At 35.2% G+C, this 14,886-nt stretch overlaps 2 protein-coding genes across 2 annotated transcripts in view; both read left to right on the plus strand.

Annotated features, from left to right (window-relative positions):
- The first annotated feature begins 10,153 nt into the window (after positions 1 to 10,153).
- LOC107832444 (uncharacterized) lies at positions 10,154 to 10,654 on the plus strand. The gene has a single exon (XM_016660294.2). It carries the CDS (start codon positions 10,154 to 10,156, stop codon positions 10,652 to 10,654), a length of 501 nt encoding a protein of 166 aa, XP_016515780.2.
- Positions 10,655 to 10,706: 52 nt separating this feature from the next.
- LOC107797344 (uncharacterized) overlaps positions 10,707 to 14,886 on the plus strand; it is a 67,621-nt gene continuing 63,441 nt past the window's right edge. Inside the window, exons 1-2 of the mRNA XM_075239164.1 lie at positions 10,707 to 10,877; positions 10,968 to 11,046. Of these exons, the coding sequence (XP_075095265.1) occupies positions 10,707 to 10,877; positions 10,968 to 11,046 (250 nt within the window). The remainder of the gene's footprint in view (positions 10,878 to 10,967; positions 11,047 to 14,886) is intronic.

The raw sequence follows: 14,886 nt of genomic DNA on the forward strand, positions 1-14,886 counted from the left end.
ATAAACTCAAGTCTTTCTACTAAAGTCATCAATGAAGAGTAGAAAGTATTTACTTTTACCAAAGGAAGGTGGATTGATTGACCCACACACATCAGTATGAACAAGCTGGAGCGGTTTGGTTGCTCTTGACATGGCCTCCTTTGGAAAACCCCTCTTTACATGTTTTCCAAGAAGACAAGCTTCACCATGTTCTTTTCTCCCATTGATTTGAGCGCTTTAAAATTTAAGTGCCAAAATCGCATGTGCCAACACCATGATTCATCTTGCACATTAGCCTTCAAACACTTTGTATCAATTATCTTAAGATTCAGAGAGAATAATCTATTCTTAGCCATATTCACTTTAGCAATTAGAATTCCACTTGAATCTCTAAGCCAAAGATGCATATTTTTCTTGTGGATGTCATATTCCTTTTCAAAAAGTTGGCCCAAACTCAAAATATTACTTTTTAATTTTGGGACATAATAAACATTTTGAATTAACTTATGGTCACCATTTTTACAGGAGATCAAAATTGTACATATCCCTTTGATTTGAATCTTTGAGCTATCTCTAAAGGACACATTACTTCTTACCGTTTAATTGATCTCCACAAATTTCTTTTTACATCCACATATATGATTGCTTGCTCCATTGTCCAAATACCACGAGTTGCAATCATCCTTGTCTTCTTCCTTGAGTGCCATCAACAACGTTGACTCAACTTCTTCTTTCTTGTCGTCAACAAGGTTAGCTTTTTCTTCAACATTGTTACGACATTCCCAAGAGTAATGATCAAATTTATGACAATTATAACACTCAATTTTTGATTTGTCATACCTTTGTCCATTATTTTCTTGGTAGTAGCTACGTCCTCTTCCTCCACTTTATTCACGGCCACGACTTCTGAATGTTTGGTGGATTTTAACTTCATTGTTGAAGTTGTTACTGTTACTTCTTCCTCTTCCATGCCTGCCACGGCCTCGTCCCCATCCATTCCCTCGATAGCTCTTTTCACCTCCATAATCTTTGAAGGATGCCTGAGTTTTAAGAAGTTGCTCCAATGGCACTTCTTGTCTCCTCAATAGCACACATCACAAAATCAAATTTTGGTGTTAACATGTGAAGGATCTTTTCTACCACACGGACATCCTCTATGTCCTCACCGTATCTTCTTAGTTGATTTACAACAGCCTTCACTTTTGAAACAATAATCCGAAATAGATTCGGATTCTTTCATTTTTAAAACTTCAAAATCAGCCCTTAGAGTTTGAAGTTTTACCTTCCTCACCTTGTCTATTCCTCGAAAAGAATTTTGTAAAATCCCCCAAGCTTCCTTTGAGGTGGTAGCATCTGCCAACTTTCTCAAACATGGCATCATCCAAATATTGGTGGATGAGCGTGAGGGCTTGTTGATCCTTCTTCCTTGTCTTTGCCAAGACATCTTTTTCATTTTGAGGCAGAACTTCCTCATTATCGGATTTTGTATACCCTCTATCTACGATTTTTCACACATCCTGAGAGCCAATAATGGCTTTCATACGTAGACACCATTTCTTATAATTATCTTTTGTGAGATGGGGTACTGAAAAGGCAGCGTACCTTTATTTGCCATGGCTCTGATACCACGTTATTGAAAAAAATAATAATCCCGCTCAGGAATAATATCCACGGCAAATAATAATAACACAAGAGAGTAACAATGACACCAACTCTTTTAATGGGTAAAATACAATACCCGAGTAGAGCAATATAACCACTATAATATTACAAGTTAGTAGTGTCAAGAGACTACTACAATTTTGAAAGAAATAACACTCTTTATTTAAAACACCTCACTACAATATTAATCACACTCACTATTTATCTCACAGACTACAATCTGTGGATTACTCTCTCTAACTTCTATTGCTTCTCTCTTATTTTGGTGTAATTGGAATGAAGAATGGAGGCCTCTATTTATAGTAAGAGATGCCATCCAACTGCTACAAAGAAGATGGTTTGTTGTTGATTTAGTCCTATAATTTTTTAACAAAGTTAGACACCTCCCATTTTTTTTCTTCAACAAAGTTAGGCACGTATCCCATTTTTTCTTCAACAAAGTTTAGGCACCTCCCATCCCATTTTTCTCCATTTCTTTTTTGATTTTCTTCGATATGAGCCCCACAGAATAGATAATGAGTCACTCATGTAACCTGTTTAGTCCAAATTGTTTGTTTTAATTTGAGCCATTCATAGATACTCTTGTTTATCCTCAGCCAGAAGGGCTAACTAAACAACTCAAATTGTCCAAATCTTTACTTTGGGACAAAGAACGAAAAAATCAAAGCTCTAAAAATTTTCAGGCTACACATTAAATATTGTAGTCTTATTTTCATTTTATTTAAGTTCAGTTAAAGTCAAAATTATAAATCTTCAAACAATATCACCATAGAAAAAGATCCAACACGATAGATCAGTAAACTAACTTTTTGAACTATGCAATTACCTTGAAAGAGCAAAATCAGAGCAGCGAAGAACATCATCAATGCCCAGGAAGATGAACAAACTATTCTGATCTTCCTGCTCTATACTTTAGAAGTTTCCTATATGGTTATTTGAATCAAGAGCAATAGCAGAAAAGGACTACACCAGTAATTCCAAATGCCCGTTACAAGTTAAAAAAGCTCAAAGAATGATTAAAAAATAAAAGTGAGACATTTTTGTAGTGACCAAACATTAGAATTTAGTTATAAGATATTCTGTGAACAGTTTCAGATCTTTATATGAGCTTTTATAGTCAAGGTCTTTAATTAACGCTTAGGATCTATACTTACATCTCATCATAATCAGTTAATATCGAAGACAAAAAATGAATAATATTGCACATTAAACTCTTTGAAACGTAATCATCGAAAAAAGGAAAAATATGTAGTGACCTATAGTGATATGCAGAAATTTTCTTATCTAAAATAGCTTTGACTACAAGTCAATAAGACAGCTGATCTCAACTATAAGGGTTTCATCACACAGTGATACATCCCCATCTGTAACATTAACAAAAACCACTTCTAGGCAACTCTTTTGTGGATTTCTAGCACAAAAGAGTTAATTCCATTCGCTTTATTGTTAATTGTTGGGAAAAAGGATCACAGATTATACACAGGAAAACACTAAAAACAAAGCGAAACGAAGTAAGAGGGAATAACGTGCAGGAACTGAGGTTACCAAGCTGCAATCCAGAAGCGCAAAGTGACCCAAACGAAGCAGTCGTAGCAATTTCTGCTACAAAATAGAGAATTCTTCCGCTTGCTCTCCAGTAAGACTATGGTGATGGAATCCAAGAGAGCATGTTGTGAGGTGTAGAGCTTGGGCAGTTGGTAAAACTTTTCTAGTTTTCTGATAGCAAATGTACATTAATCAACATGTGTTTGGAGCTAAGGCCATAGCTTTATCAAATGTGTCAGCAAATAAGCATATTTCCAAATGAGAAGTAAAATAACGAATCGAGCAGCAAAAGAGAAGCTGCAAGTGCTTTAGCTGTATAGCAGAAAAGTTTAAACAAAGTTCATATGAAAAACAACCAAAGTATTTATGTAAATGTGTTATATACAAATGCACAGAGAGAGAGAGATCTACAAGTATTGCTAGTTCATTAAGTTCGCTGTCAAGGATATAAAAAAGTGTTGGGAATAAACCCTACAAAAATAATATTCACGAAAATAAAAACGGAATAATAACATAGCACCGAAATACGATAATTAACAAGAATAAAAGAGTGACAACGACACCAATATTTTTATGTGGAAAACCCTTTTGAATAAGGGAAAAAGCCACGGCCCGAGAGATAAACAATTGATATCACTATAGCAAGGAATTTTATACTTTGTTGGTCCGAGTAAAATACTCCAAAAACCATTACAACACTCAAAAGAAATAATCCTCTTTTGATATTCTCACCTCACTACAATATCGCTCACTCTCTATTTTCCTCACAAACTATTTTCTTATACCCTGTCTGTGAAACCTCACTCTTTCTTTCTAGCTCTCGGATATACTTTTCCTCTCCCTTATTAATAAGAAGAAAGTAAAGTAAAGTAATATACGATAGATTTTCCGGATGAAACATCTTTCATATAAAAATAATTTAAGTCGATAAAATAATTATAATCTATAGCTTGTTTGGCCAAGTTTCTTGAATGTTAACAGTTACTTCTAAAAAAAATAGAATTATTTTTTTGGTAATATGCTATGAACTATGAAGTGCATGAGGAAATTTAGAGCCTCTCCAGAAGAGAGTCAAGTATTATAGGCCTGTGAACTTGGGCAATTCGTTCCTTGTTTGATACAGTAACACAAGGTTTATAATAGGAGTAATATTTATGCAAGGATTAGGTTAGCAGTATCTGGAAAATAAGGAGCATCATGTCACACAATTAGTTTTGCAAGACCTAGATTATTATCATCAGGATCATCACATTATCCATCATCCATTATCTAAATTTAAGTTCACTTTTACAAGTTTCACTGGTCATATCATTTTGTATCGTTAAAACATGTCAAACACTAGTCAAGACTGGGGTAACATTTGAATGTAGTACAACATTTTAAAGCCATACGTCAAGGACTAACAAACTATAAGATTCTAAACAAAAATATACTTTGATTCCAATACGGCCTGACACTTGTTGCAAAGTTCACTTAAATTAGTCACTCATTATTCTTGATGAATTCTCAACTACAGTATACCTGTTCAACCAAAGGGAAAACAGAAACCAAACTAGAGCTGTCCTAGCCAACTAAAATCTGGCAGATGAATTGAAATTTCAGGCAAATAACGGTCTTATTATGACCTTAATTTCAAATGAAAAGATTCAACAGCATTGTTAAACCTCGATAATGACTGCTAAAAGTTATTCGAGGTAAACTAACAATGCAGACCTCTTTCTTCCAAGAAAGAAGCCAAAAAGGAATAAAGCAAGGTAGGAAAACACTACAGTTCATAAGGCTAATTATCAAAATAATAGCCCGTTTGGATTGCTTAAAATAGTGATTTTTTAAGTAGAAATAACTTTTAAGCCAAAAAAATAATAAGTTGGGGTTGCTTAGCTTATTGCTTTTGGCTTGTTTTAATCAGTATTTAACTTATTTTAAGTACTTTTTAACTTTATCAAACACTGAAAAAAATTAAAAAGAACTTAAAAGCTGATTTGACCAGCTTAAAAGTCATTCCAAACACCTTCTAAATCTGGCTTGTAGATCAGATCACCTAAATAGGTCCAGGAAAATAAGAGGTGCAAAGAAATCACAATGCACATGTACAACATCTAAAATGCACAAAGAAAAAGCACCACGAGAAACAAATTAAAGCTACCACGACATGTCATATTTTATATTTGTATGCGAGAAGGGTAAGTTCAAAGGAAATACTAATTAGTTACATAGAGAATTTCAGTATAATTGATGGCATGAGTAGTTTATCAAAAACTTAAGATACAACGACATTTCTCGTATCCAGTCTGGAAACTACTTGCAGTCTAGTCATAGAAACTTCACACCTTGATGTTAATCGGACAATTGGTGAAGGATGCCGGGCAATCTAACAATCTCTTAACTAATCGAAGTGAAAATTGGGAAGCACAACTCGTTGAACATCTCTCACATTCTCTTCTCTTTGATATGATATCAAACTTCTCCAAAACTATTGCGCTCTTCAGAAGAAATTCTGAAAGTTTGAGAAGATTCTCAAACTCAAAGCCCCATTCGGAATGATTCTTTAAACACCTATCAGAGGAAATGACAATCTTAACATTCTTGAGGTTGAGAAACAAAAACTTGAAAACCGACCCTGCAATGACATATTATCTCCTGCGTCCGAATATTCAAACTCAAAGTTGTAGAGGAAATCTTCAAGCTGGAGACAGAATATAATCAGGACCAAATGCAGGTTAGCCTAATGGAGATTGCACAAAGGTGACAAATATGATTCCACAGTAGAAGTGTTTGATACAGAAAAAATTCAAAGCCGACGACTCTTAATGGTATTTGAAAAATGATTATGATGGCTGTTGCTATCATAAAGATTTATGGCGTAAGTAACCCAAGCAAATAGTGTTGCGGAAAGATCCTTTTCGTTTCAGAGCTCATTTGCCACAATGAAAGCAACAACAATACCACTTTAAAATGAAGCTTTACAGTGACATAAGCAAAACTTCTTACTGATAATAGTTACTAATTAATATATAAATGTTCTCCTTCAGAAACAACTTAACAAGACAAGGTGTATAAAATGACTATGTTAATATATTAGTATTCTCCTTCAGAAACAACTTAACAAGACAGGGTGTATAAAATGACTATGTAAAAAGAAAAGAAAAAGTTCTAGATAGGTTACTTTTGTGGTCGCCATGTCTATGTTGAGTGTCTGCAAGTGAGGCGAGGCTTGCAAAAGTCCATCTACTCCATACAAATCAAACTTTTCCATATGCAATTGCAGCGTTAGATATTTGCATCTCAATTCTGGAATCAGCACCCCTTCGAGCTGTAACATACACAGGACCTAGTCAAGTGCAGTAATCCCAATGAAACCAGCTAAGAATGGAGAAAGCAATAACAACAAAAAGAAAGTATTACGCAGCAGAGAGATAGTGTTGTGAGAACTCTAACCATCTAAACACTTTAAGCAACATCGATGTACAAAAATCCCCGTTTCTGGATATATCTTTTGCGGCACGAAAAAAGAAATTTCGGACTTCGAAAAGTTGGCAAAAGGATAGCAAAAGGTGTTGGAGAATATTAGAGATGGAAACACTTAGAAGAGCATTTAACTAACAAATAAGACAGAAATAGTTAACTATAAAAGAAGAAATAGAGTTTTGGATATGGAAAAAACGGTTCGAGGCACGCTATGGAATCTTGTAATTTGCACTCAAATAGAAGTTCCGGAGAACTCTTAAATCTCTCAACTGCTTTTGTACCAACTTAGAGTGAATAAGGAAAGGATACTTTTGAAGAGAGTGAAAAGATGAAGATTTTCAAATCTTGATTATCTACAAAAGCGATCAGCATTTATAAAGATTCAACTGGTAACCAACATACCTTTTCAAGAATAGATGTAGATTGAATAACACCTTTCACAAAGAATAGGTGTATCCTTTAAAGAATGGGTAACACCTTTTCACAAAACAATATGTCTTGTCCAAAGGTACATTTTAATCATGAATCACCTTTAGATAAATACCAACAATAGGCACAAAAGGTGTTCCTCAAGTCTCTGTAGTTAATCCAGTCGTACTTGTGAAATTTGTGCAAGGTTCTCGATTGTATAATGCTTACATTATGGAACTGTATGCTAAACATCAATCAGTGAAAATAAGGACTTTTAAGCTAAAAACAAACCTCGGCAAACCAAGTTCCGATTGTTAGCTCGGTTGTATAACTCAACTTTTGAAGATTATGTGCGACGAGGGTCTTAAAAACTTGATGATAATCATGACAACTGTTTTCCTCATCATCAACAATGCCCTCCTCCATAGCCTAGATGTAGGGATGGCAAGCGATGCCGGCGGGGCGGTTTCTCTCTTAACCCGCAAAATTTCAATCCGCCCCGCACCACCCCGCCCCGCAACTTGAAAAAGTATAATTTTATAAAGAAAATAATCTATACAATAGCAATAGATAAAGCATGTAGTAAAGCAAAAAAGCCAATATTTACAGATCATTGAGTACATTCAAAATTTTAAGCTAAAAGTTCGCCACTGGGATGCGATACATCCCAATCTGAAATTCAAGAACCGACACTTAAATACCAATTCTATGAACTTTCAAAACCGGTGCACAAGGAATATATTAACAACAAATTACAAAAACTATTTACTAAAAGGTCAACTTGTCAGAAAAAAATAAAGCATTTTGTTCATAGCAGTAAAGTTCTTATTAATTCATCCATAACAGATGAAGAAAAAGTGAGAACAAATACCATAACAACCACCACAAGAACTTGAAAAGTTGTTATTTCGTAAAAAATTTAAACTCACACTCGCACTCGCACCGCACCCCAAAAAAATATTTTTATTTTATTTTAACCTGCCCCGCCCTGCACTCGCATATATATAAACCCGCACCGCCCCGCATATATCTAAACCCGCACTCGCACCGCCCATTGCCATCCCTACCTGGATGTCCTTGTAACATGTAATGTAGAAAGTAAGCTTAACATTAACCAAGGAAGACACATCTACAAGCCTACACTTCAAATCATAATGATTTCCTGAAATCTCCAAATGCTGAAGATAAGGGGATAATTTCCAAGGGACCATTTTGACCACAAGAAACCCAATTCAACTTCAGTTTTTTTTTAATTTTAAAGAATTAATTTCCAGGCGCTCGAAACCGTCAAACAAATACAATTCCATAGCTTCCAATTCCGGACACCCTTTGAGTAAGTTGACAATATTGTCATCCTCGAACGTCACATCCACCAATTTTATGCTCTTTAGAGACTTCCATGTAAGATTTTCTTAGGTATGGGTGGCCCAATAGATTTAAAGCTTATTAATGAGCAAATCTCATCCGTCCAATTGGTTACTTGATGGACTTCTATTTAAATCTTCATATATTGGTCATCTCTTCACTATTAGGGTTACCACTTTTTATTATATACAATTCCATCACTGATGGTTGTGGTAACGTAAGGCTACGGCTAGGAGGTAGAAACTAATTTACCAATTAATGTACAATTATTTATAAAATTATCATGTTCAAGATCATGATATGCGTTAAAGTTTATGTTTACATATGATATTAGAGCCTGGGATTTGAATTGATAATCTTCGATAAAGAATGTAATGTTAAATATATGATTATGCGCCTTACGGATTACACAGTTATGAAAAGAACCTTAAGTGCAGGGCCTCTATTCTGTGTATAGTTCGGACTTCACGTTCTTTGCTTTATGCAATTAATTATTCAACCCATTAGTTGTAGCTATTTAGTATTTATTTTAAAGAATAAAATTAATGGCTTCGGTTTGGTGCTCAAACTGTTCAGATATGTATTCTAATTTTCATCTTTTAACTTTCTCAAACATGATGTAGTCTTGAATATTATTAGATTATTTTGTTTGGAAAAAGCTTATAATTATAACTGTTTTTAGCAATTAGAGGTCATGATATCTATCCTTAAACAAATATATAAGCTAAAAGGAGTTTTGGTGTTGAGCAATGAAGACAACGACTTGAACAATGTAATATTGACGGTACGGTCTCCTTTAGGGTTGTCTTTTGTTTTTTTAAAAAGAATGATAGCTAAAGTGTGTCAGAATATGATGAATAATATTCGGATTGCCTTAACGTAGTAAATTGGTCTAAGCCCATACAATTTTTCATTGATTTTGCTGACAGTTGTTTGATGTGAGGTTTGACTCATTATTAGTTACTGTTTATTTATTGAGCCATAACGTTAATTTTGATATATTTAAGTTATTTGGCACATTAAGTAATTAAGTTATTGATAAATTCATTACTGTTAGTTTTATGTATGTACTTAAAGTTATACAGTTTGTTAGTTACCAAAGTGATCAGACTAGAATGCTTAAAATATACACATACATAATATTTAAATTTTATGCATGTACTAATATTTATATAGTTTGTTCCTCCCCAAAGTGATCGAACTAGACTGTTTAAGGTATTCACATGCATAAAATCTTATGATATTTATTTTATGTGTGCATTTATGTTTATAGTTTGTTAGTCACCAAAGTGGTCAAACTAGTATGTTCATGAAAAATATGCATACATAAAATTATAGTTTATCCATAAAATTAATGAAATGCCTATCATTTACCCAAAGGTGGATTAATTATTCTATGAATAGTAAATATGGTGAGGCAAATTAATATTTTTTAGTCAAAATATATATTGTCTGTCCAAAGATGTCATATATGTTTGGTTAAAAATATTTAATTACCTATTAAAGACTAAATGACATTTAAATTATGATAGTGTGTCGTAATATTTACCCAAAGGAGAATTGTGATATACTTTAATTGTTTTAATGAATCCATATTGATTTGTGAGCATGTATTATCTATTTTGCAGCTATTCCTCTTCATTTGCATGCTTCGTCTGTTACTGTGTTCAATAGATTGAACTTCTCTGGATGGCATGAACAAGTCCAGTTCCACTTAGGTGTAATGGATCTTGACTTAGCTTTGCTGAATGATAAGCCCACTGCCATTACTGATACGAGCAGTACGGATGAGAAGTCTTTCCATAAAGCATGGGAACGTTCTAACAGGCTGAACCTTATGTTTATGCGAATGACTATTGCCAACAACATTAAGAGTACTATACCACAAACAGAAAGTACCAGGGAATACCTGAAGTTTGTGGAAGAACGTTTTCGTCCTGCAGATAAGTCTCTCGCTGGTACACTAATGGCTGAACTCACGACCATGAAGTTTGATGAGTCGCGTAGTATGCAAAATCATAGCATCGAGATGACTAACATTGCAGGAAAACTTCAGACCTTGGGGATGAAAGTGGATGACTCCTTCTTGGTTCAGTTTATTCTGAACTCGTTACCTCCTGAATATGGACCTTTTCAAATTAACTATAACACTATTAAGGATAAGTGGAATGTTAGTGAACCGTCCAGTATGCTTACTCAAGATGAGTCAAGACTTAAGAAATAAGGGAGTTATTCAATTAACCTCATGGGTCAAGGAGCTGGGTAAAGGACTTAAAATGAAGGCCAACAAGTTCAAGAAGAAGAAAGCACATGCTAAAGCTTCACAGGATGCTAAGAAGGAACATAAGGCAGATACGTGTCGTTTCTGTAACAAGGAAGGACACTATCAGAAAGATTGCCTGAAACATAAAGCTTGTTTCGAAAAGAAAGGTACACTTAGTGCTTTTGTATGTTTCGAATCAAATTTAGTAGAAGTTCCTAATAATACTTGGTGGCTTGATTCTGGTACAACTGCTCATGTATCTACTACATTGCAGGGATTCCTTACGATCCAAACTACAAATCCAAATAAGCATTTCTTGTTCATGGGAAATCGTATGAAGGATCCAGTTGAAGGCATAGGGACTTATCGTTTGATCATGGAGACTGGACGTCACCTTGATCTATTACAGACTCTTTATGTACCTTCAGTTTCTAGGAATTTGATTTCTCTTTCAAGACTTGATGTTTCTGGATTTGATTTAAAGTTTGGAAATGGATGTTTCATTTTATATAAGAATATTATTTTTTATGGTTCTGGTATTCTAAGTGATGATTTATATAAATTGAAACTCGATATTGGTTTTTCTAAATCCCTTCTTAGTGTTCAACATAATGTTAAAATTAAACGTAATTCACTAAATGAAAGTTCTACTTACTTGTGGCACAGACTTTTGGGTCATATATCCAAAGAAAGGTTAGAAAGATTAGTAAAGAATGAGATTCCTTCGAGTCTAAAGTTTACTGATCTTAATATATGTTTGGATTGCATTAAGGGAAAGCAAACCAAGCATAGTAAGAAAGGTGCCACAAGAAGCACTCATCTTCTTGATATTATACACACCGATATTTGTGGACCCTTTGATATTCCATCTTTTGGTGGAGAAAAATATTTTATCACTTTATGATTTTTCACGTTATGGATACATCTATTTGCTGAAAGAAAAATCTCAAACAGCAAATGCTCTCAAAGTGTTTGTTAATGAGGTTGAAAGGCAATTAAATAAAAATGTGAAAATTATTTGGTCAGATAGCGGTGGTGAATATTATGAAAAATATAATGAATCAGGACAATGTTGTAACGACCCGGCCTGTTGTTTTGAGTATTATAACCCCATTCCCCCATTTACTGCTCAATTTATGCCTTACAATTGATTTATGACTTATCGGGTTAGTTGGTTCGAGTCCGGAAGGATTTCAGAGTGAAATGAGACACTTAGTCTCATAATTGAAAACTTAAGTTAAAATAGTGACCGGATGTCGATTTATGTGTAAACAACCCTGTAATGGAGTTTTGATGATTCCAATAGCTCCGTATAGTAATTTTGGACTTAGGAGCGTGTCCGGAAAATTATTTGGAGATCCGTAGTGGAATTAGGCTTGAAATACCGAAAGTTGAATTTTTGGAAAGTTTGACCGGGGGGTTGAATAGCTTCATTAGGTCATTTATGACTTGTGTGCAAAATTTGAGGTCAATCGGACTTGATTCGATAGGTTTCGGCATCAAATGTAGAAGTTGGAAATTTCATAAGACTTAAGTTTCAAGTGAGTTCGCACAAGACCTAACTTCAAATGAGTATAACTCTGATGATATGAAGTGTTATATGGTGTTTTAGCTACCAAATGAAATATCTTTGAGTCTAGTTTCTAACGCTTCAAACCGTTTGTCATTTGGACATTCCTATAAAAGGTTATGACCAAATTACCAAAGGCTGGAAAAATGCAATTCTGCGACCAATTATGCGATCGCAAAATAGTTATACGATCTCAAAACTGCTTCTACGACCGCAAAACTGGTTGCAGAATGGACCAGAAGACCCCAGTTTTGGGCACCGATTTTGCGATCAGTTTTGAGGCCCGCATACCCATTCTGCGGTCCATTATGCGACCGCAGACCTACTTTCGGAGGGTTAATTTTTATATTTTCATAACCCGATCCCATTTTGATAAATAGGCTTTGAGGCTTATTTTGGGACAATTATCTGATAATTTTAGAGAGAAGTGAGAGTGTTATAGAGAGAGGAAGTAGATGAAGTGTCTTGTTCATCAAATTCTTGTCCAAGCTCTGAAATCCAACATGAAATCCCTCAAGTTCTTCATCAAAGAGGTAAGGTTCTAACCCCTAATCTTCAATTTTAAGTTTGGGTAATGATGGGTGATTAAGAGTATGATTCTTGGGTGTAATAGTATTATTTATACGTATCAATAAGGTTTATGGAAAGAGTGTTAAGTTCAAATGGGTAAGATTGGGTTGAAAATGGTATAAATCTTCAAAGACTTCAATTAAAGATTTGAGGGTCGAGTTGATATCGGAATTTGGTAAAATTTATATGGTTAGACTCGTGGTTGGATGGGCGTTAATATTTTTTAACTTTTGTCGGGTTCCGAGACGTAGGTCCCACGGGCGATTTTGAGTGTAATTTCGGATTTCTTTGGAGAAAATTAGTATTTCCTTATGGAATTAATTACAATAATTGGTATTGACTGAATTGAACTAATTGTGGCTAGATTCAAGGTGTTTGGAGGCCAATTCATGAGGTAAAGGCATAGCGGAGTAAAGAATTACACGGTTTGAGGTAAGTAACTCTTCTAATCTTGGAGTTGAGGGTATGAACCCTGAATATATGTCTTTCGTCAATTGTTGGGAGGTGACGCACATGCTAGGTGACGGGCGTGTGGGCGGGAACTATAGAAATTGTGACATAATTGTTTCTATAGAATTTTGTAGCTAAATAATCTTGGCATTTTCCATGCGGTTTTATGAGTTAAAGAAATTGAGCTGAAAAGCATATTAAAAATCATGTTGAGGCTATGTGCCAGTATTATTGGGACCCACAGAGGTCATATTGCTGTGAATTATCTCATGACATTGTGTGCCCATGAGAGAGAGACTGGAGAGATTGATGACTGAGGAAGGCCGAGGGCCTGATTGTGAGGATATTTTTGGGATCGGGTTGCACGCCGCAGCAGGCCATGTTGACTTTATATATATTATTACTATTATATGGATCGGGGCTGCCCGCCTGCAGGAGGCCTTATTGGCTTATTATGGCACGTTAGTTGTCCGTGCAGCATGTGAGTTATCCGTGCTTATAGCGCTTGGGCTGTAGTAGCCCCTCATGAGTCTGTACACACCCCCAGTGAGCGCAGTCGACTATAAACAGGGATCGGGCTACACGCCGCAGCAGGTATTGTTTAGCGCTAAGTGATTGAGTGTGCTGAGCACAGTGAAAGAGAATACGAGACAGTGAGATTGAGTACTCTGAGAGTGTGAGTACATGAGTACAATCTCTGAGATACATTGCCTTGACATGCACACATGACATATATGCATAGAGATGTATTTTCCTCGTGCTGTACGGTATCACATTATTCATGATTTCTTACACATGTTGACAGATGGGCATAGTGATGCATTTGTTTTACAATGGTTATCTGAAAAGAAAAGGAGATATTTTATTTATTATTGAAAGGATTTTGGAAAAATTTCTGTTTTCAAACTTATTCACATTTTTGGTAACTTTGGCAAAAGATTTGGTTTTTCACTGATGTACTTGAAAGGAAGAACTATTATTGCTGAAATCATGAGGTGACTGAGCATTTTATCTCTGAGTTACTTCTGGCATTACTTGTCTAATATTGTTATTAACTGTAGTGGATTAGTGGATTTGGACCTTACCTTGGTAGAAACTCGTCACTACTTTCAACCTAAGGCTAGGTTTGTTACTTACTCAGTACATGGGGTCGGTTGTACTGATACTACACTTCTGCACATTGCGTGCAGATGTTGACTGCTGATGTTGATGTGCTCGATGGTTGCGAGATTTGAAGATGTACCTGCGTTCCTGTTGTGGCTGCCTCTTGTTCATGGTAGCCTTAAATTTATAAAAGCTCTGTTTATGTACTATTCAAATAGACTATGTATTTATTTCATTTCCGCTTTCTTAGAAGCTCGTGATTTGTACTACCAGTTCTTGGGGGATGTTTAAGATTAAGATCTTTATTCACTTAAATTGGTTTAATAATTGTTATTGGAATTGGATTATTGAAAGTTGGCTTACCTAGCGGGTTGGGTTAGGTTAGGTGTCATCACGACTAGTTGGATTTTGGATCGTGACAAATGTCCAGGTCCATTTACAAAGTTCCTCGAGGAACATGGCATATGTGCACAATATACTATGCCAGGAACACCTCACT

This window comes from Nicotiana tabacum, chromosome 19, assembly GCF_000715075.1.
Source record: "Nicotiana tabacum cultivar K326 chromosome 19, ASM71507v2, whole genome shotgun sequence".
NCBI lineage: Eukaryota > Viridiplantae > Streptophyta > Magnoliopsida > Solanales > Solanaceae > Nicotiana > Nicotiana tabacum.

Coding starts and splice junctions, on each gene's coding strand:
- LOC107832444 (XM_016660294.2), top strand. CDS start 10,154: ATGGATCTTGACTTAGCTTTGCTGAATGATAAGCCCACTGCCATTACT.